General features: G+C 41.0%; 1 protein-coding gene across 9 annotated transcripts in view; it reads right to left on the bottom strand.

Annotated features, from left to right (window-relative positions):
- Positions 1–22162, bottom strand: part of CPT1A (carnitine palmitoyltransferase 1A) — a 61389-nt gene extending 39227 nt beyond the window's left edge. For 3 of the 9 annotated variants that reach the window (XM_026082091.1, XM_026082082.1, XM_026082089.1), the window contains exons 1-9: positions 22062–22162; positions 18114–18306; positions 8363–8517; positions 7018–7157; positions 6436–6607; positions 2712–2813; positions 1745–1882; positions 801–878; positions 120–227 (exon numbers count right to left, since the gene is read on the bottom strand). In XM_026082091.1, the coding sequence (XP_025937876.1) occupies positions 120–227; positions 801–878; positions 1745–1882; positions 2712–2813; positions 6436–6607; positions 7018–7157; positions 8363–8503 (879 nt within the window). In that variant the 5' untranslated portion in view covers positions 8504–8517; positions 18114–18306; positions 22062–22162. The other 6 variants (XM_026082085.1, XM_026082084.1, XM_026082083.1 and 3 more) reach the window with 6 other exon arrangements.
- Positions 22163–22366: the final 204 nt, after the last annotated feature.

Genomic DNA, 22366 nt, shown 5'->3' with positions numbered 1-22366 from the left:
TACGTGCAGTTCTGACACAAGACATTCCCCCCTCCCCTCCTCAGAGATTTTAAAAATGGATCTACTTCTTACAGACTGTGCTGGAAAAGATCAGCAACCATTTAAACTGTTATACATACTGGCTTGATTTCTTGTCTGTCCAGTTTCTTCCTGTAGAGCAGGATGGCATGGATAACATTACCAGCTCTAGCTGCCTGCAGGGTAGTGGGAGCTAAATAAAGGAAGTCCTGTAAAGTACACAGGAATCAGAAATTAATACGAGTACCACATTATATAGAGAAAAGTACTTGTGTACTTCTCACGCACTTTTTCCCTTGAAGTTTATTCTGATGACGTTACAGAAAAGGCTTTAAAATATACAAAGCGCACTACTGTGGTGACTTGATGGCTTCAAACTTGACTGCTGCATTTTGTATTTTTGGTTTTCATATCAGGGCCTTTTACATTTTCACTTCTAGAAGAGATACTTGTTAATGAGCACAACACCCCACTGAACTGCGTTATCGACAACATTTTACATGGAGCTTTTGCAAGGTGGGGCAATGCTTACTGCAGTAAGCAAATAACTATAAAAAGTCATTACTGCATGAGTCTGTAATTGGCAGACGTGCTAAGTCTCCATTATAAATTACCTCTATACTTTAAGACCTGGGCTGCATCTTATATTAGAAGGAAGAAAAACAAAGGTCACATGCGTAATGGCAATGGAGTTCCAGAAGGAAGATACCAAGAAGTAAGATTCCCAGCAGAACTTTTATAGTGCCTCTTTGCCACGTGAGGTGTTTATAGTATTTACTTACCATTGCAAAATAGTTACTATTAACCATAATTGGTCCACGTCCTCTAAGGTAGATATATTCTTCCCACCAATCACTAACCTGCAATATGAAGGGGGGGGGGGGGAGAAAAGAAAAAAGAAGTAAAATCTCGATGTTTCCCTGGTTTCTGCTAGGTTAATAATGCCACAACCCTGTGCAATATAATACTTAAAACAAGAACCACCCCCTCCACACACACACGCACACTCTTTGTGTTAATATTTAGGGAAATTAGTTAAAGAGCCAGACAACTAAAATCAAAGTTTCAGCTGCAACTCTCCGATAATATGCTTTTGAAGAAGTTATCTTCTTCAGCTAACATTTAAAATGCATCAGATCTCCTGAATGTTATTCAGCCTAAGCCAGGGTAACTGTGTACAGCTAAGTGTTAGTTAATAGTTCAGAAAAGAATTACATTACACATCTCTCACTGTGGTATTGGGTTTCCTTTCTGGTAAGGAACATACATTGTTCTGATTCTTGCCTATGTTTCTCTTCTATATGCTTCGGCAGCTCTAAACAGAAACGCTGACCTAAATCACTCTTGTAAACTATCTGGGCAGCCAGGCCCAGTGCTAAGTTATAAATTAGCTTAACAAACAAATAAGCAGAACTCAAAAGCTACCATAGACAGCAGCAAAGGTAAGTAGCCTGCTCCAGAATAACGAACACAAGACTAGGATTCCTGCATTCAAGTTCTACTCACTGCATTGCCCGTTTACCATGTTATCCACATCAACTTATTTCTGTCCAAATTAAGTGGTCTCAAATGCACTTTATAAAACATCAGGCTGGTTTTTTTTTTGTTTTGTTTTTTTTTGGCCTTCTTTTAAGTTTCAGAAAGAATGAAAATTAAGGCAAAAATGCATCATGGAACAAATTAAATTATGTCAGTTAAACAGTACATCTCTTATTTATCTACTTACATAGTTTGTGGCCCACCAAGATTTTAGCTTCAAATACCACTGAAGCCTTGGTCCCAAATTAAATGCAAAATCTTTGGCCAGACCCTCCATTCTTCTGAACTCTCCATCATTCATAAGCGGCCGAACTGATTCCAGATACTAGAAAAGAAGAAAAGAATCAGTGTCAGTGCAGTCTCTGATCTGCGGCTTGCTGTCATTTCTTCACAAAGCATTTGAACAGTAGACAAAGAGCACTCAGACTCAATTCACAGGGTTGCAAGTATTATGTTGGTAAAATAAGGGTATAACCTCCTGTACTGAGTGCACGCTTTCAAACTATAGAAACAAATCTTTTCCAGGCATTTGTCAGCAAATCACACATGAAAAAGGTGACTTTTCTAAAGATATATTTTCCTCTCAAGAGGCAAGATGTTTTACATAAAGAATTCAGTACTTCGGCTTTAAATTATCTCTTTTTCCCCTTTGCTATAGCAAGCTGGCAGCTTCTGGAATTGTTTTTGTTGCTTAAGTCAATTGATACTGCTTCTTGAAGATCAGGCAGAAGGAGTTTTAAGCCTCTAGAAATGAAGCCTTCAGTTTCTGTGACATACTGTCTTACTTGCACACTTTGCTATAAGATTGTGTGTCATAAGACACACACTGTATGTTCAAGCTGCGAAAGATAAAAACAGATCTGTCAGAGACTAATAAATACCCCCGGAAGTCATACTTCATTACATAGTGCCGCATCGACTGATATCGTATGATCCAGTAATAAACTAACATGCCACCTTTGGCTTCAAATTATCATTGGTTTCAGTGGTCTCTTGTAGCCTTTATTTTAATTTCTGTGCAGAAGTGTTAATCTGGTAGACCATATTAATTACCACCGTATAGTGATTATATAAGGCACGGAAAAAGACCACGAGGACATCTATATATGGATTCAATGTTACCAAAAAAAGTGAGTTAAATTCTTTCAACATACCCTATTGACTGTGTCTTTCACGGATGGAACCGGCAACCGTGGTAAAGATGTCTGGAAGCTGTATAACATGGGCTTATGTCCTGAGAAGAGTTTCACGAGTGCCTGAAAAAAGACAAAACCAAAATACATGCCTCAAATTATTAGGCTCAACAAAGGAGCATGGTGGAGTAAAAGAGTAATGTAACTCAGTTCTTTTAATCAGTAAATGATATTGCACTAAACTTTCACAGACCGATATCTTTATCACTGCTTCACAAAGAAAACAAGGCACTGGCAATCCAGCTTCCTAAAGGTTAAACCTTCCTAAAGTTCAGTTCCTAAAGTCCAGTAGAATAGAGGGGCATTGAGACCTCCCGACTTCTCACACAATGCTCTCGTCACTAAGCAAAACTGCTCTTTATGTACTGCATACCTTAATCTCAATCCAAAATAAAGACAGAGTTATGCAATGCTTTTTTTGTCTGTGAAGATTTAAAAAGCAAGTCTACATGTTGATCTTTTACTTATATAGCAGACACTACAAAATATCTATACTGTGCTTCAAAACGGGATTATCATCAAGCCTCTCGCTCAGCTAAGAATCCTAGATAATTATAGCCATCATAAAATATTATAATTAAGCTTGGGAATCACGGTCCAGTATTTTCCAAAATTATAGCTCAACAGCAGTAATAGTATTGCTGTTACAGGGTTTCTCTTCAAGCACGAGTCTGTCTCCAGTAGTCGCCTGCAGGATTTGAACACACCAAGTTGTGCAAGCATGCCAGTGTTACACTCGGTACTTTCTATTACAAAGAGAACAGCCAAAGCAAACCAGCTCCCATCTCAGCTTTAAGTTTTACAGCACCCCTATTTTCCACAGGGCACAGAAGCAGCATTTCCATCTATGACCTCTCCTCAGCTGCAACATGCACGAGGCTGAACGTCTAGGTCATGCAGCTTCTGGGCTACACGTGGAAGGATCCCGACATATCACCCCACTTCAGCATCAAAGCAAATATTACACCAACAATCCAGTGGAAGCTTCTTTGTGAAGCCCAGTATTTAAACTGGGGACGAAAAAAAATAGACCACAAAGTTTCATTACTAAACTCCCAGAGCTTGGCCCAGAAAACAAGATTTTCAGCAACTGACAGAACTATTTCTTAGACTATAGCTTTTTCTCCTCTCCTTTTCCTTGGTCAGCACAGCTACAGGAGGCTGCTTCAGGCAGCACAACTGTGAAAAACTGCAGTGTTACCAAGGAACAAAGACCTCCCTGCAAAGGGATTTGCATCAGAGAGATGTTAGACATACATGCATGTGCTTGGCGATCAGCTCAATGAAATCCAGTTGCGCTTCATGACAAGACAAGTTTAAAGCCAGGTCGGAAAGATAGCTCAGACTGTCAGAAGAAAAGCTGCTTTCCACCCTTGTTCATGCAGAAACGAAACAGTTTTACACCAAAACTCTTAAGCCATGCAAGGCTGAAATTTTATCAGAGAGAAAGAGGGTACCTGCTCAGCTGACGTTAACAGCAAACATATTCCAAGGTATTTATCTCTTAAGTAAACTTATACTAGACAATTTTTAACAGTTTGAGACCAACAAGGTGATCTGAAACACAGACATACTTAACTTCCCTGATTTCATATCCAGACACAACAAGTGATCTCATTCTAGCGGGCTTTGCATCTGTTTGCAGATTTGTTTTTTAACTGCAGCCACTACTTGGATTTTTCCCCTAATACTGCTACAGGAAATTTAACTTATTAGGAAGATTAAACATTTTCCTTAAAAGCTGCACCAGATTTCCAGCTAGCTTGGGAAACCCTTTGCCCTGTGACTGAGCTCAAAGCCCCGTTTTTCTAGATGCTTGACTATTTGAACAGAGGACAGCAAATTCACAGTAACAGTTCTTCATGCTTTTAATCAGAAAAACAGCTAAGGAAAAAAAAATTGGAAAACCTCTCCAACAAATTACAGAATATCACGAGGTAATAAACATCTAGAAAGCTAAGGCAGTTAGTACTCTCACTAGGGAAAACCACTCTTCCCTTTGGTGGGAAATAATTAAAGAGCAAACAAGGGATTCAAATAAAACTTCATATTAAGCAGAAGTGAGACACTGGTGGGTATGCACCTTTATAGCAATCTGCATTTTAAACCGAGAACAGAAAGAGCTTCTTAAGAAGCCAGAAACATAATATACAGCAGAGCATGGTAAGTAGCACTACAGTTCACACTGTTTAAGGCTGGTATTATAATGGAAATTAACAGCTTTAAAATATCCATTTGCTAGGACATGCTGAAAACCCAGACAGTGAGAACTTCAAGCAGCTGACAGCAAGCCTTACCATTCAGAGCCTGCACTGTACAAATTCAAGTCAGGAGGCTCTCGATACCACTTCCAGGAGAAACTATCAATTAGAAATTTCATTTGTAACAGATGAATATTCAACTCAATTATTTTAGTGCATCATTTTTGTATGCTTGTTACCGAACACCTCCCATAAGAAATCACCACATTTTGTTAGTCTAACATATCAGTTAAACTTCGAGGCTGCAGAGACTAATTTTATCTTAGTTATTTCTACAACACTGGAGAAGGAGTTGAAACAGTTGTTTGAATAACAAAAAACTTGCTTCATCCTTAGGAGAACCAGTATGTATACTCCCTCACTTCACCCCTACCACATCCTTTGAGGGAAAGGACAGCCTCTTAAACCCTTTTCCAAAGCACCGTAATTATCAACAGGAGCCAGATCTGTTTAATCTCATCCTGACAAGAAACAGATTACCATCTCTGTCACTGTTCCTACATAAATGGGGGGGGGGGGGGAAGGCATAACAATCCACCTACCTCGCGCATTCATCTCCAATACATTTTGGAAACATACTGCTAAATGGATTGAAAGGACATTCAATGCTATTTTCTTTCAACATAAAATAAAAGTTACCATAAACAAACAAATGCAGCATACAACTCCGGTTAGTTGTTCGGCATAATACACCTGAAGTCACGCATTTTCAATAAGAAGGATATCAGTTACTAGACTGAAAAGATTTCAAGTACAACATCGCTAAAGAAGATTAATCACAGGAGCGAAATTATGAAGAACTTCAATTCAAACTGCTTGGTAGATGCAGTCTAATACCAGTCTTTCAAAACAGTCCTCTTGGACTCTAAGAGGAAAGCATAAAATATTTGAGTCCACCACCAACTCCTTTAGGTCAAGCATATCCAAGCTCCACTGAACTGAAAGCCACATTACCAGAAGCTGTAGTTACTTTACTTTAAAGGTGAAAAGATTACACTCATTCTCAAAAATAACGGTGCATGGAGTGGACGACTAGAAATCCCAACATTTCAACTTCAACAAAGAATGAGGGTGGCACTTTCTGGGGAAGACCGTCATTGTGGCTGCAGCCCACATTCATTTAACTGTATTTGCGCGTAGAGAAAAAGTAGGTATTTGAGTCATACGGTCCCAAGGTGTTGGCAAATTTAGAAGTTATTCTTCAAGTGATCTTCCTTCTACAAGGCTATTCCGAGTAGTTTAATTATAGCATCAAAAGTAAGACAGTAATTACCAGAATCTCTACCTAGCAGCTTCCCATCCCATCCTATGGAAAGGACAAGCAAGAAGGGAAAAAAAAAAACAACCAAAGTTGTCCCTTTTAAGGCTTTGAATACAGATCAGATAGAAATTAAGGTACAAACAAAAAGGCAATGTATCCTTACCATCCAGAATCTGGTGCCTGCAGAAAGTTTGCCATGTTCGGCGAACATCCAACCGTGATAAGAAAGCAGCATTTTTAGAGAGTAGCGCATTGTGACAATAAGGGCCACCCAAAGCCCTGTGCCAAAAAGTATTCCGCTCACGATATTCTGTGTTTGGTTCGACATATAGCCTCTATGTAAAACAAAAGCCAGCGGGTGCCAGTTAATGTCAGTTTATGTTTTAACGAGAACTTAACAGTGCCATCCTAAGCCCCGCCATACTGCAGGTAGACATTACACAAGCTTCATGTCAGTTTGTCCCCTTTTAATACATTTCTTCCAAACATCCTCTCGCCTAGCCAGAACAAAGGCAACAGAAGTTGCCAACTGTGCTACACAAATGCTCATTAAAAAAAAATGCAGTAATACTGGTATAACAGCCTACACATTTTATACCTCTTAAACCTTTCGCTTATTAAGTTTACTCTGTCACAAACATGCTGTTCAAATATTGACTGCACTTCAATGGGGTTTACATGAAGAGTAGTTACAAATCAAACTGATTCAGTTTAGAGGAATAATGTAAGATGCCAATCTACTTACGTTGTATCAAGGGTTCGGTTGATTTTAGCTATTATTCCTAAAGAAGGATCAATTTTGGCATACATTGTTGACATCACACCCACAACTACAATAAGCCAGCTAGATGGGCTAGCAGGATAAACGCCTGTGATAATTCCATTCTGGAAAGAAAAGCCTTCACATAATTTTTTCATACCAAAGCGGTTGACTTCATATTACCATGGAAAGAAACAAAAAAAATCAACACATTCAAGTCATTCAGTTTTAAACAAGAAGTTAGGATTTTCCAACATTTTCTTCTATATGTTTAACTCATAAGGTAGGGAATGGATATAGTTAAGTTGGACTACTGGAGGAATAAAAAAAAGCTATGCTGCAGAAAATTGTCACAACAACATCAGGAATGAAAGGAACTTGAAGTTCTTTGCAGACAATACTGATCCTGCCCGTAAGTCTTTCCTAAAAATACTGAAATTAGTAAGCTTCTGTAGAACAAGTGACACCTCAGCAGTTCCCACTTGCACCAAGTCAGGCCTTTTTGCCATGTAGAATATCCATTTAAAAATATTCTGCTGGACAAGACACTGAAAATCAGAATCAAGTTTTTCTATGCCATTTAAACATTCCCCTCTCATAGCTTTATAAGATTTTTTTTTTTTATTAAGACTACATTTTAGAAGTATGCATTTGAAAGAGATAATTAAGTTAGCCTGCAGTTTACCTAGGTTACTATTAATAAAACAGATAGTGCCATTTATGGCCCCATGAACAAAACTGGATAAACGCCGAACAACCTAGATCAAATACCTCAGACAGCTGCATTTATACCCATAACACACAGCAGAAACATTACTACTTAGCATAATTTATAAGACAGATGTTCAAAAAATCACCTGAAAATATGGAACACTTCTCCCTAATTTCAAACCTTAATTCTGGTAAAGAGTACATATATAAAGAGGTACAAGACCCTTAGTCTATGTGATGTGGCTCATCTCTCACCCCCACTCCCTCCCCAAAAAGTTGCATTTCTGACTTAAGCTAAAAGATAATTTAATTAGATGACCTACTGTGAAAAGAACGAAGTAAATTAAAACCATAGTTAACTGACATCTGTATCATATTGGTTCCATAGAACGGACCAAAAAGACACATCCTTTCAGCCTTCGCATTGTAATTTTAGCACAGCATCACCCAGTGCTACCTTTCTCAGTATGCCCTGTCTTCACTAAAGCCCACACAAGTCTTTCACAATAAGGATATTTATTTGCCATATAGACACAAAGAGTTCTACTTAAACAAGACTTCAATAAAACGTTAAATAAACATCAAGTATGATAGACTTGACTGTGCCAGTCTTAAATACCTTGAATCTGATGAACTTTTTCTTCCAGGAATGGACACCAGATAGGTATATTTGTTTGAGTGCCTCATGGCTCATGCGCAGGTCGATCCCATCTGGAGTTACTGTAAATTGAAATGCTACCGCTTGATGGGCTTCTGCCATTTTGAGAGAGAGCTCTGTCAAAAAAATAAAAAATAAAAAACAAAAAAAATTTAGACTTTTTCCTTTTCATTCAAAGGAACTAGAAGCTACCATTTTCCAGTAAAATATCTTCAATGCACTCAGTCATTACAGGAAACATCTCAAAATATACCAAAGTTATGTATAGCACTACCCTCTTCCTCACAGACTACGCTCGCACTTCAGCCTGGCCTCCAGCAGATTAATTAAATTGCCTCTTCTAACCTGAACTGCTGAAAATGGAACTAAAATTTTCTCAGGTAACGTAAGCCTTTTTGGCAGGATTGCAGCCAGTTGAATATTGGGCATACATGCAGTTTACAAGAGCTCAGAATAGAGCAAAAGATTAAAGTTATATTTAGAAAAAGTGCATATCAGGTGGTTAGCTTCTCATTCTGCAGCAATAAAGGAGATACTAAAAAAGCATTTTCTGTCTTTTTTTAGTCATAGTCTTACTAGCAAATTAGAGCAAAACCAAAGCTGAGCAGATCTGAGGAAATGAAATCGCAACTATCAGAAAAATGACCTTCCCATAAACAAATCTGAAGTTGAACGAAGAGGAAATTCAATAGAACTTCAGCTCGATTTACCTACGCAAACAAAGAAAAATCAACAATAGTGCTAACACAGAGAAAAGACCATCATAATGGGCAGGCACAGCAGTCAGGCTCAAACAGAAAGCACTAGCAGTTAAAACAGAAATGCAACTGCCATCCAGTTTGCCTAGATATGTCTCAAATCAGTTTAAAGATGTAGTCAACTTGAAGTGAACTTTAAGCTCCTCTTTATCCCCCTCATCTTCGTAGCTGACTTTCCTTCTATAATCAGTACTTCCCCATAAATATCCTAAAAGTTATTTCTGCTCATTATTAATTCATAGAAATGTCATTTGAGTGCCTACAATCAGAACACAGAAAACAGATTTGTGTAGATAGGCTGTAAGTATAATATTGGAAAGGTTCAATCCACATATTCCAGGAGACCGTGATTCTAAAGTCTTTTGTCCATATGAATTTATTAGCTTAGTGAAACTTCTATGCATAATCCAAAAACAGCATCCTCTTGGAAATATGTCAAGGAGGCCATAAACCCATCTGTAGGTCACGATTCAAGTGCACGTTTTAATTTCACATTTTAGTGGTACAAAACACAATGCCGCCTACACATCTACATTCTAAGATGACGCCGGCATTTTCATTTACTTTTTAGCAAAATCAAAATTAAGTATGACTAGTTTGTGCCTTTTGAGGCCAAGGGCTCAAATTTAGATTTATTTTTGCCAACCTGAAGGTTAGATTTTTTTAAATGAAACTTAAATTCTGGTATTTTCTTCTTTTAAACAGCAGGTGAGAGCATGCAGCCAACTGCAGTTTCCAGCTGGGCACTTCAAAAACAGTCTGTTGTGACTGCCATCCTGCTCCTCTATGCTGTAAATATCCTACTGTGTCAAAATCCTCTGGAGCAGAGAAGGGTTGCAAAAGCGCACAAGTAGGCAGTTAGGAAACGTAAGAACCAGGAATGTTGCAGTAATAGTAGATCTAGGAAATAAATAGGGAACATAGGAAGAGAAAGAGCATTAGGCAGAAGTGAATAGGTTAAGTGATGTTGCACAGTACCTAATAAGGGAGTTTAGCAACAGGAAGTGACTGCCTGTGATACCCCAAGTGCCTGTCCCTAGATCAGCCTCAATGATCAACCTCTGCAATACACCTGCTGCTTACAGTGGCTGGTGGCAATTCACTAATCTCCAAAATCCATCAGCCATCGCTTAGGTTTTTGAAGCCAACAGTCCTGGTCTTCTGGGTTTCCAGAAAAGCAGCTAAAGCTCACAACAACCTACAGGTAATATGCAATTTGATCTGTGCATATACAGGGTCCGATGAGGATATCAGAGGAACCAAAGCGGCTTTGAAGGCAAGCCTCAAAAGCTTTAAGATAGCCCTGTATGCCCTAGTGGCAATCACAGTTTGCAGTACTTAGTGACTCAGTCATTAATGACAGCTTATTCAYAGGGGCTCTGCTGCAGACCAGTATCAGGAAGTCAAAGTCTGCTGTCTACCCATTCATTTGAATTATGCATCACTAGTTCTAACTTCAGATCAAAACTATAAAACAGCAGTAAAACAGACAGGCAGCAGTATCACATGGTACAACCCGGATTCAGCAGGGTTTGCAACAGGAGAGAGCACTTCAATTATAAATTCATTATATGTTTAGGGGTACTACTAAGACAAGGATTGGGATGCAAAAACAAAACAAAAGAAAAAACCCATATCCCTATAAGGATAGTCAAGCTCCCATATTTGTCTCCAGAATGGCCAACTGGTTCTCCAGCTCACTCATGAAATTTTACATGCTGGGATGCCAGGGCTTTTTAAGTACTGCATCAACTAGTTTCTATTATCCTTCAACTCCCCTGTGGCTTCTCAGCCTGAGGATTTGTAACTATCATCTTCTCTGCTTCTGAAGAGAAGGAATGAAATTCTTCTCTCTTTTGCACACGCATTTCTATTGTCTAAGATAGAAAAAAAATTAAAAATAGTATTAATCAAAGCCCAAACACTGATATACTCAAACTGAAGTTTTAATGAATTCAAGTTTAACCTGATCATACAATTAAATGAGCTTCCATAAGGAATGTATTCCTCATTCCCCAGAGTACAAAATAAAGAGTATTCATCCAGTAAGAATTAATCATGAATCAAATAAACAAGCCCTGAAAACAAAGGCAAGTCTAGTCCTAGCAGTGTATTACTTCACCCTGAAAGATACAGGAGAGAAAAATAAAAACAAAAACACAACCATACACATATGGCTTGCTCCTTTTCCTTTTCAAAGGAAAATAGCAGTCTTTGAGCTGAGACTACTGTTTATCCAAATTACAAAGGCTGAGCAGCAAAAAGACTTCCTGGAGTCCCTTTCTTTGGCCACTTCTTTTGCTCTTAAAGAGCAATTTAATCATAAGCTGCTGTACACTTCCCTTCCGCTGCATTCCTCCGCAGTCACGTGCTTGCTAGCGAAGTAGGTAAAAGGGCACAGGCCCCAGGCGCATGCGTGGGATTTACGAACTTGACTTGCCAAGTTGGTAAGGCAGCACCCACATCAATCAGCTAACCACCACCGAAACAGTAACTCCTTTTAACTTCAGGCATTTTGGTCAGCAAAAATATTTCTGCACAGCATGTGCTAATTAACCTCGTTTCCAACAGTGAGCCATGAACAAGAGCTTACGACTTTCTTAGCAATTTAGCCAAGGCTTTAAAATAAATAAATAAAGCACAATTTCGAGAAGTCACTTGAAATGGTCATTTTCATGACTAAGTGTTCTTTCAAACTATTCATGTATTTAAAAAAGAAACCACACAAATCCGCCCCTTAAGTTGCTTTTTTGTTTTGCTTTTTTAAAAGCTGTCAGTTCCTTATTCTTTTCTGGTTTTAGCCTTACTCAAACATGCTGTAACAGCTGCAGATGCTGCTCCTCCTCCCTTTTGGCCCCTCTGCTCAAGCCAATCAAAACTTACCACGATTTTTTCCATTGTTACAAATAAAAGTACTACTAGGGTGGAATTCAGGCTTCGGACAAGAAAACACACAGCATACTGGAGCCTAAGCCCTGATACAAAGGTCCAAAAAAACCACGTTGCTCTGTCTACTATGCATAAAGCTTCCTAGGTGCCCTATTTGCAACTTTAGAATATTTACATTATAAAGACCAAGGTTCAACTTTTTAGGTTCTCGTGCCTGGTGCTCCACAGACCTTATGATTTCAAGGTATAAATGCAGAACAGTCAACTCTGCAATAGGCCCTACGCGTTCTTCATCCACTCAAAGATACGACAGCCTCAGCTCTGGGAAATCCGAAGCCACAAGAAACACCACATGCAGAACCTTTCCAGAACCCTTCCATTTAATCAGGCATGTAAAAAGTCACTTGTCATTGGGAACGTCTCCCTGAAGTATGTAATACAGAACACAACATTTAAGAGACAGAAAATTTACCATGTATATCTTAAAAAGTACCAGGCCACCATACACATGCTACATGTTATGTATTACAGAGTGCATCTCATAAAACTAGATACTAATTGCTGAAACAGTTACTTTTGGAAATACTGTTGAGTATGAAGCTTTTACGTGTTTCTACAGATTTCATAAGCTTTATACAGATAAATTGATACAGTGAGATAATGAAATGATCGAATAATAATAGAAAAGAGTTAGACAAAGTCATCACCTCCACCTCACAAAAAGCAACTCATCTCCCTTTAAATGGGTCTCCCTGTCACCTCTTTTCTCAGAACTAATTTTAGTCACTTGCTTCCCATACATTGCTTGACTAATCAGATACATTTTTCTCTTGTTTACTATCTCTTTTGGAATAGGGCAAGCCTTGCCACTTCTCACTAATAAGAGTCCAAATGTCCACTGGAAAGAGACATCCATAGCTACTTTTCCTGCAAAGAAAGCAAGTTAATAAATGCAGAGAAAAAACTGAAGAGAAATTTTACTTACGTGGCCCAGAGGAGCTAAAACCTTGGTGAAGGACAATTCTATGACTATCACTTACAAGCCAGCTGACCAATTTAGTTTGAAGTTGTCTTCGTGGTACTTTAACATCTATTTACATATTAGCATTTATGTACTGGGCATACATCCATCAGTAATCAAACGAAGTTCACAAAACAAGTCTCCCCAATTATTTTGCTTTGACGACCAAAGGTTAACAGATTTCTTGGAAAAGCAGTGACTGTTGCACGCAGTTTCTCTGAAAACATTGCCACGTACCGCCCCACGCTAAGTTTGAAGGCTGCCAGAGCCTTCAAATAGACATCCCCGGCACCCAAACCACATACAGGCTGCTGAAAGATGGTAGGCATGCTTGCAGTAGTATGCGATTCAATGCTGCGAGCTGGAAAACATCACATCTTAAAGTATGATGGCACCTTCTGTTCTGGGTTCAGAAGTACCTGGAAGCCTTTACCTCAGGCAGATGCAAGGTACCACAAAAACAGCAATGAGAAACATCTTGTGCTAGAGGTAGTGTCTTCTGCCTCCTGCCAGATTCCTAACAGCAAGCTTAACCTCTAACTTAAAGGCAAAGGCAATGAGATCCTAACCTTAAAACGTTTCTTGCTTCTTTCTTAAAATCCACTTACAATTTTAAAATTCAGAGGGGTGCTGAAGCTGCAAATAGGGATACAGACAGGTGAGGAAAAAGTGATACTAATCATTTACAGTTGCATTGTTTAAGGATGTTTTCCAGGTGGGAAGCGGAGAGGAATAACAGTTGAAAGTACATTCAATCCAATTTTAGTTAGGAAGCAGACCACGCCCTAACACTTAGAGCCATATTAAGCTTGCCATTTAAAGCTAGACATCTTGAACTCGGAAGGTCTTGGGAAACCAAGCGATTGGCTCAATGCCTTTGAAATAAAACTGCTTCAGAAGAGGCAAAGAGAAAAGAAAAAAACATCCATTTCTATCAACAAGTAAAGAAGTAAGTTACTGTTTGAATGTTACAAGAAGCCATACATAATGGGGGGGGGGGGGAATCAAGAGCTCTCACGAGTTCTCTTAACAGATTCCAACTCTGAGAATTATTAAAAGCTGAAAACCTTCAGAAAGTTCTGTCCAGTATTTCCTCATCCACACATTCCTTCTAAGGAATGGAACCAATTAAATCTCTCTCTTCAGGAACTGACCTTGCTACAGCTTTTGGAAGGAAACAAATGCAGAAACCTCATTTCTTTTTTCTCCTAACAAGCCATTAGGATCTTCACTTGTTAGCATATTTTGGCATCTTAGAATACATTACTGAATTCCAAGAGCCTGAGGACAGACTTAGTGAAATCAGAGACAGTATGAAAAACACTAAAACACTTCTGCTGCATCTGTGTAGAAGACAGTGACCAAGTATTTCTTCTTGCCTGTTTTGTAACTTCTTATTACTAAAGAAATCTGCATTTTCTACTTTTGTAGAAAGCCAAACTATGCATGAATAGCAGTTTGTTTATATGAATAAACAAAAAATTGTTTAATGCTCAAATCTGTTGTTTTCATACCAGAACTAAATTAAAAGCAAGATAATTCCAAAGACTGAGGTGTCTATGACTCTTCATGGATTGTGCCAAATTTCTCTCTAGATTTCTGTTATTGATGCTCCTCTCTCAGTCCAAACTTTCAGTGCAACCTACACAAAGTATACAAACGATGTCACTCCATGGCAGCTGACTTTGCCTAGACAGTCTGCTGGCAATGAAGCGACATGTTATGAAGCACAAAGCCAGTGCCAGCATCCAAAAATAACTTCCTAGTATGATAGCTTACTTCCACTTTGACACCAGCTACAGTTTAATAGTAACGTAATGCTCCAGAAAGCCATCCCAGAAGTGGATGTAAATCTAAGGAGTAAAGGTTTAAGACTTGCACAGCGAGGTTCGCCAAAGCAAAAAGTATCAAAAGTAACTCACCGAGCAGCAGGAACTCTTCTTACCCAAATGTAAAGGGTTAGAGGAGAACAAAAGTTTGCTTTAAGTGTAGTTTCATGTGCAACATTCATCAAGTATGTCTTCACCTGCCAGACTCAAATCCCTGGTAGAATTCAATCAGTCTGACACCCTCACAGATGTTCTGTGCAAAAGTAGTAGCTACAAACTTAGTTCAAAGCTTGGGGACAGAGAAGGAAAAAATAAAATAGCCCAACCTGCAGATGGATTTACAACTACAGGGTCTGTTGGAAGATAGCAAAAAAAACCCCACATATCCCTTTTAGTAAAGGAAAACCTGGTGTTAAAATAGCTGAAGTCCTGCAACCGGTGAGAAGAAAACAAGCACCACATACACAACAGAAGGCCTTCCTTAGAGTGAACATATTTTCTTTTCACTGTATTTTTACACTCCCATATACCAGGCATATCATTTCAGCAGAAAAGAAACAAAGTTAAAACAAGCAATGGAAGAACACTTTTGAAGATGCAGAAAAAATTATAGTTCAATATTTCAATACTGGCTTCAGAAGAAAAATCAATATAGAAAAGGAATGCAAAATTCTGAATCAAGTCATGCAAAGGTTTTTGTTTCCTTGATGATGTTTAGAATTTTGGGATTGCCCAAATACAACAGACATTCACTCCATTTGTCAGTACTTGTAAAAACATCTTGTTTACAGCCAGATCTGTACCTGCTGCAGAATAAAACTCCCAATTCATGATTAGCACTGCTCATGTTGCACATAAATACAAAAAACATTTCCAAAAAGCATAGTTTTAATTGTAATCCTATCAAGAGAGACTCTTCTTGTAATTTAATGCAAGAGATATTATAATAGAACTGCTTCAAAAAATATAAACTTAGTGAATGAGGAAAACCTGTGCATAAACAGTACAATGCTTTAAGTGAACAGCACAGCTTGGAAGTCAAATTCGTAGCAGTCAAACATTCAAGAAAAGTAAGTTTTTGGGGACCAACAATAACCTACTATTAGCTTGGAGGATAAAGGAATTAAGATTTTGCAGTAAGATTTTGCCAGTTCTCCTGGTTTTTTTCAACATTGCTCCAATAACTTTGCCCTCACTGAAAGCACCAGCGCATCGGGACACAAGGGTGGGTGGGTGTGCGTGCACGCGCACATGTGTGCATTTTAAGCACTACGTTGTCCAACGAGAGTCAGCTAGTCTTAAGGCAGCAGGTAGATTTCTAGAGCTAGCCTGAAGTGCCACTTACACTGCTATGCCCAATGATAAAAAAAGAGGGAAACAGTACAGTTCCTATCAAAATGAGAGCCCGTATTATCAATAACAAAACCGATGTGATTTCAGTAGCATTTTCACCATTTGCTATGAATACAATAGATTCGCTCACTACAGTATATGCTGTACAGCAATGTTCAGCACCGACTCAGTAACTCAAGGTCTCACCTGCTCTTATGTGAGTGCTACCCCACTTCTATCTGATATAGTCTACCCTTTAGCACAACAGCAGAATTTTCATTTCCAAGTAAGATAGCTAATCCACCCATCTTTTATTCACATGCACCTGGTGCTACTTTGATGCATATCTGAACAAAATTAAAACCAAAGCTAAAGTAAAATCATTCAATTTAACAGAAATCCCAACAAAGATCAAAGCTGTCTACAGTTTCATATATTCACATATAACTTTCCAAAGAGGTCACACTATGCCTCCCAAAGGAAATTGAGGTTTTGATCTATAAAGTCTTCAGAAAACAGTATGAAATATACAGTTCAAGCACTTAAACAGATGCCCAGAAAGACATCTGTTGGGTGGTTATTCTACTAGCTAATATGACTTTCTTGCAATGTATACTAGATTTCTTCAAAAAGGTAACAAGACACTAGAACCTCAGAAAGAGTAGATGGCTTATTCACAGGTCATGTGATATTCTCTAAGTAGCTGACTTCTGAACTTACTATAAAGATTAACCAGACACTGCTATTCTCTGAAGAATTCCTATTGCAAAATAGCTTCCTCACATGCTAACCTTCAATAATATCTAATCATGCTATTCAACATATAAAGAGACAGGCAGATACTTGCTGCTCTCAAGTCTTACAATAACTCACTTACTTTACAATGATTAACTATATTCTAATAAGACTACAGACACACAAAATCATTAYGAGAAGCCTGAGAGAACTGAAGTCAAGTCATTCCTATGCAGTAAACACTCAAGTGGATGAGAATTTAAATTCACTCAAAATGCTTCTCAGGTGAACCTATGGCTATGGTACAAACATTGAACAAAATGATCATTCTCCTTTAAAATTTGAATTAATGTAACATTCAACCAACCATCATTTGATCTAGATGAAAACCAAATTAAACTGACAGGTTCTCTCATGCCACTTTAGCTGCAATGGAAAACATAATAATAGGTTTCAGTTCCCCAAAACATGCATTTGATTCTTATGTGAGAGTTGTCTCTCAGACAGTCCTCAAGGTCAGATTAGTAATCCATGCTCAGAGTTGCTTAAGCAAAGTGTTGAAGGAGACAGGAGCCTCCCCTTCTCTCCATCATTCAACATTTCAATTTTAAGTTCTCATTTTTGGTGATTACTAATCCTTGGCTCCAGTTCTTCCCCACACTCAGAACTAAATTCCCCTACAGCTGACAGCAGTGGTCCCTTGGAAGTACAGTATTTTAAAGTCACTCTGTCTAAAAATGAGTAAGCGCCGTGGCTCAAGACAAGCTGAAGAACAGAATAAATGCATTTCCCCAGGTACAGCAACAGTGGGACCTACTACAAACCTCACCCGCAGCAGGCAGCCTGATGTCAGAACAGCTAAGCAGCTTGCAGTGACTCACTGTCCCACTGACAAAGCCATAGGCACATGCTATCAGCTTGCGTCCTGTCCTCAGCAGCTTTCCAAGATCACGTGAGGGTGCGTATTAGCTACCTGCTGCAGGGTTTTCCTTTGGAATCTTTGCCCCATTTCTTTATCCCCTTCCCAAGTGGTAAACTGGGGAGACAGGCATATCAGGAGAGGAAGAGATTAAAACAGAAAACCCACACCCTCACACAAACATCCCACAGACAGATAGACAGAAAGAGTTAATGCAACATAAGCATACCTTTACAGCTCTGTCTTCCTCAAAAGAGCGCTTAAGATGTACTTGTCACACAGAAATCGTCTCCCCTTAAGCTCACTCACTGCAGCTGGGATCTTGAACTTCAGCTTAAGACAGTAAAAGGCAGACTCATTCCAATGCTATTAGCTGCTGATATCCATTAAACTACAGCAACGGGAAACAGTCTACTGCAGCTCTGAAATAAAAAGTCAAGAGAAAACAGTCTGAGCTTTGATTCACACACAGCTTTCAACTGTTGAGAGGGACTGGATCAGAGACTGGAACGGTTTCAGAAAAACTGATGCCAGAGAATAGTCACAAAGTAGTTCTGAAACAGTATTTTCCATTACACTGGATGAATGTACCATCTGGACTGGTCTGTCTTCACTTAACAGGTCAGAGACAGTAAAAATGGGGTAAATAAAAGTTCATCTACTTCCCTCTCAGTTTTTTCTGAGGGCTCAAACTACCGATTGCTAGCTAGAGYGGTAAGCAAGGGCATCTTAGGAGCTAGGTATCACAGCTAGTTTCAGGTTGCAGTTTAAGACATTTAAATACAAGTCTTGGCCTGCAGGCTTTAAGCTTCCATGCAGTCAACACAGATCCCATCAAGATTTCTTGTTGGAGAGTTGTTCACACAACAGACTGCTTTCACTGGCACCTCGGGCAGAAAGGCTATGGATAGCAAGCTACCTTCCCACCATCTGATCAGACTGGAAACTCCAGGCAAAGAAAGGCTGTAGAAAGGACTGGCTACAGCAGACCATTAACTACTGGCTTAACAATAAGGAATATTAACCTCTAAAACACTGACATGCTCCTCGGCTGTCATCAAAAAAGCAACTTTTACAATTGTCATATTACTTACCAGTTTTCTTTTTAAACACAGAGTAGGACATACTGTATTCCTCCTAGATTTTTTAGAACATTATTCTAGCCTGTATTGCAATACATGTCAAACGGTACAGATCCATGCAAGAGCCACCTTTTCTGACCTTCTAGAAATTCAGAACAATCCTGCTGAGTAAGAGACAAGCACACAAAACCAAAGCACTGCACAGCTATCGTACTGTGCAGGAAAAAAAAAAGCCCCCAAATTAGGCTCTATTTTTTTGGGTTTTTTTTAATGCTATTATAAAAAGACACAGCCAGGGCACTGAGATTCTAGTAATTTTACCCATTTTCTCTCCCTCTGCACTAATTAGCATCTATATATGCTGATGCAGCAAAGCAGAATTACAATATTTACCTTTTCTGTGGTAACATTTCTAGAAAGGCAGCACTTTTACCGGACATGTCAGCTGCCCATCTTCCTGGGCCTCAACAGTCCTAAAACACTGACTGCAATGTTTGGTGACCAAAGGCAAGCAAAAGGCATGGTTCTTGCGGTAACGCTCAATGATTATTTACTGTACAAATATGTCAGGTTGGACAACTGAAGAACCAGGTGCAAACGTTTTACCAGCATTTAAACAGACCATTCAAAATGCAGTTAATCCAGAAGGGGGAAAGAGAGCTGCCTTTCAACTGTTTAGATCTTGTTTTCCTCAATGTCTGGAGTTTCGGGCTAGGACACAGCCCGCCACAGCACAAAGGCAACGGGTTTACGAAGCATAAGGAAAACAGAGGTTTGCACGCCGTTTTTACGCAATCATTTTAAACGAGGTTCCACCTAGGTCACCTTTCAACCCAAGGTTTCCCAAACACACGCCGCTGCGGTCGCGGTATGCGGCATGCCGATCCTCCCTCGGCACACGGCGGGAGGCGGGCGGCCTTCCTGCCAAGAGCGCAGCTACCCGCCGGTGGCTCCGGAGGAAAAATAAATAAATAAAAAGGAAAAAAATGTAAAAAATAATGAGATAAACAAACAAATAAATAAAGCACCAAACACGCGCTTTGCTGCCTCCTTTCTCCCCGATTCCCCCTGCAAAACCCTTGGAGAAGGAGGGTGGGGGGAGGGGAGGGGACACCTGTTCTCTGAAGGGCGCGTCCGCCCGCCCGCCCCGCCCTTTCCAACGGCCGGCGGGGCGCGCGCCGCGCCCGCTGCGCCCGCTGCCCGCGCGGGGGCGCGCGCGCCGCCACGTGACCGCCCCGGAGAAGTAGGGGAAAGGTCGCGCCGCCGCAGCGCAGCGCGCCGCGCCAGGACAACAAAAGGCCGCTCCGCCCCGCCCCCCCCCCCGCCGCGAGGCAGCGGCTTCCGCAGCGACGGGAGGGAGGGGGACGGGGGGGGGCTCACTCAGAGCCGAGGCGGGGGCAGAAAAGGGACAGGCCCTCAGTTACTCTTGCAACATACTTTCCTATTACAGCTTCCACTCATTAAAAAAAGAAAAGTCTTAGTTTCCTTTTTTTTTGTTTTAAATAATGTTTTCTGTCAGGAAGAGGCTCTTGAATCAAGCGCATAACGCTCCAAAAAAAAAAAAATCTTAAAGAGCCTTCAGCACAGCCAGCCGGTAAGTCAAGCCACTTGATTTGACATCTGCCACCACACAGGCCCGGTATCTGTGTAATCACATCAGGTTACCTTGCCTCAGCCCATGGAGACCCACGTCATACTTACCTACAATGTCATCTGTAATACTGCAAGTTGGGAATTAATTTACATCGACCTGATCGCCACAGGAGAAGAGCCTACTGATTCCCACTGAGGACTGCAATACTTTTTTTTTTTTTTTTTTCCTCATAACATCAGTAAACCTTATTTTCTGGCCATTCATCGTGATCAGAAAGCACATGACCATCCAATTAGAATAAAATAGCTCGTAGATCTGGAAATTCAAGAGGCCAGGCACTCAGGAAGACAATTGTTTTACAAAAGGATAGGTATGAAGGCATTAGGCAGATCTTCCCCATTCTCCATGCTGCACCCTTAACAAAYGTGATAAGGAAGTGAGCAGTTTTCTATAATCTCTAGACTGCAGAGTTTCAAAAGGATTGTCCTCCAAATGCTGGTAAACTGCCAGACAAAAGAAAGAATGAAGTATTTGTCTTGATCCTACTTTGCACTTTTCCCTTCCCAAAGATGCCCTTCCTGCTGCAGCTCCGCCAACACTGCTGCAGAACTGTGTTGGACTGGGTTATAAATGAATGAAGTAATATTGCAGGTTGATTTTTCCGTCTAAACCCGAAAAACGTAACTTTCAAAATATGAAAGTTGCGTGAAAAATGAGGCAAGAATACCCCGAATGCCGCAAAACCTTAACAATCTACCTTCTGCAACAAGTCTAATTAGTATTCTCAACCGGTAAACCGGCCTTCCCAGGGCAGTGTCACGAACAAAATACAGACAAGGGAAGTTCTCAATATCTCGGATGCACCTTACAGTAACTGCGGTTTTTAGAAGCTCCGCAACCGCCAATCACATAAGCATATGAACCAGTCACCCCCACAAAAAAATAAAATAAATAAATAAATAAAATGTATATAATTCACAAAACTCTTATGCACGCACACTTTAAAGCCCACTCTCCCGATATTAAGCCGTGCGCGCGCTTCCAGGGAGCTCGAGCTCATCCTGCTGATGGCTCGGAGCAGCTCCACCAACCTGCAAAACTGCAGGTCACTGGTTTTCTTCAGCACTTGGTGCAGGGTGTTGAAGACTCAGGGAATGACCGCTTATAGCGCGGTACCATTCCCCCCCCGCCCCACACCACACACCGCTCCCCCAACGCCGAAGCCCGGGCCAAACGCGAGCGGGATGCCGAGGAGACCTCGCCTTGCCGCTGCCCCTCCCGCGCCCCCCGCCGCCGCCTTGCCCCCGGCGCACTTGCGCCCTTGACCCGCACCTTCGCGCCGGCCCGATACACCGATAATTAAAGGAAAAGAGACCAACGGCTTCCTCCCCCCTCCCCACCCCGCGCCCCCTCAGCCCAGCCCGGCGCGGGGAGGCGGCGCGCTGCCCCCTCCACCCCCCCGCCGGCCGCCGGCGCAGGGGAGGCGGTTGCCGCCGCTCACCGGCTCCAGCGCGCGACGAGACGGCGGCGGCGCGAGCAGGATCCGAGTGCGGCGGCCCGTCGCTCCCCGCGCACACCCTGCGCGAGAGCCGCGCTTGCCGCCCGCGCCCCCATTGGCTGCCGGCGGCGAGGGGGCGGGGCCGGCGGCGCGCCGCCCGAGGGGGCGGTGGGGGTGTGGGTGTGGAGGAGGAGGAGGGAGAGAGGCGGGGGCGGGGCGGAGGCGGGAAGGGAGGCGGGCGCCCATAGGCTAGGGGCGGGGAGGGGGCCGTGCGATTGGCGGGAAGCGCGGGGRGCGGAGCTAAGGAG

This window comes from Apteryx rowi, unplaced genomic scaffold (assembly GCF_003343035.1).
Source record: "Apteryx rowi isolate R43461 unplaced genomic scaffold, aptRow1 scaffold_566, whole genome shotgun sequence".
NCBI classification, from domain to species: Eukaryota; Metazoa; Chordata; class Aves; order Apterygiformes; family Apterygidae; genus Apteryx; species Apteryx rowi.
Note: the sequence above shows the minus strand (reverse complement) of the source record. Positions and strands in the feature narration are given on the sequence as shown.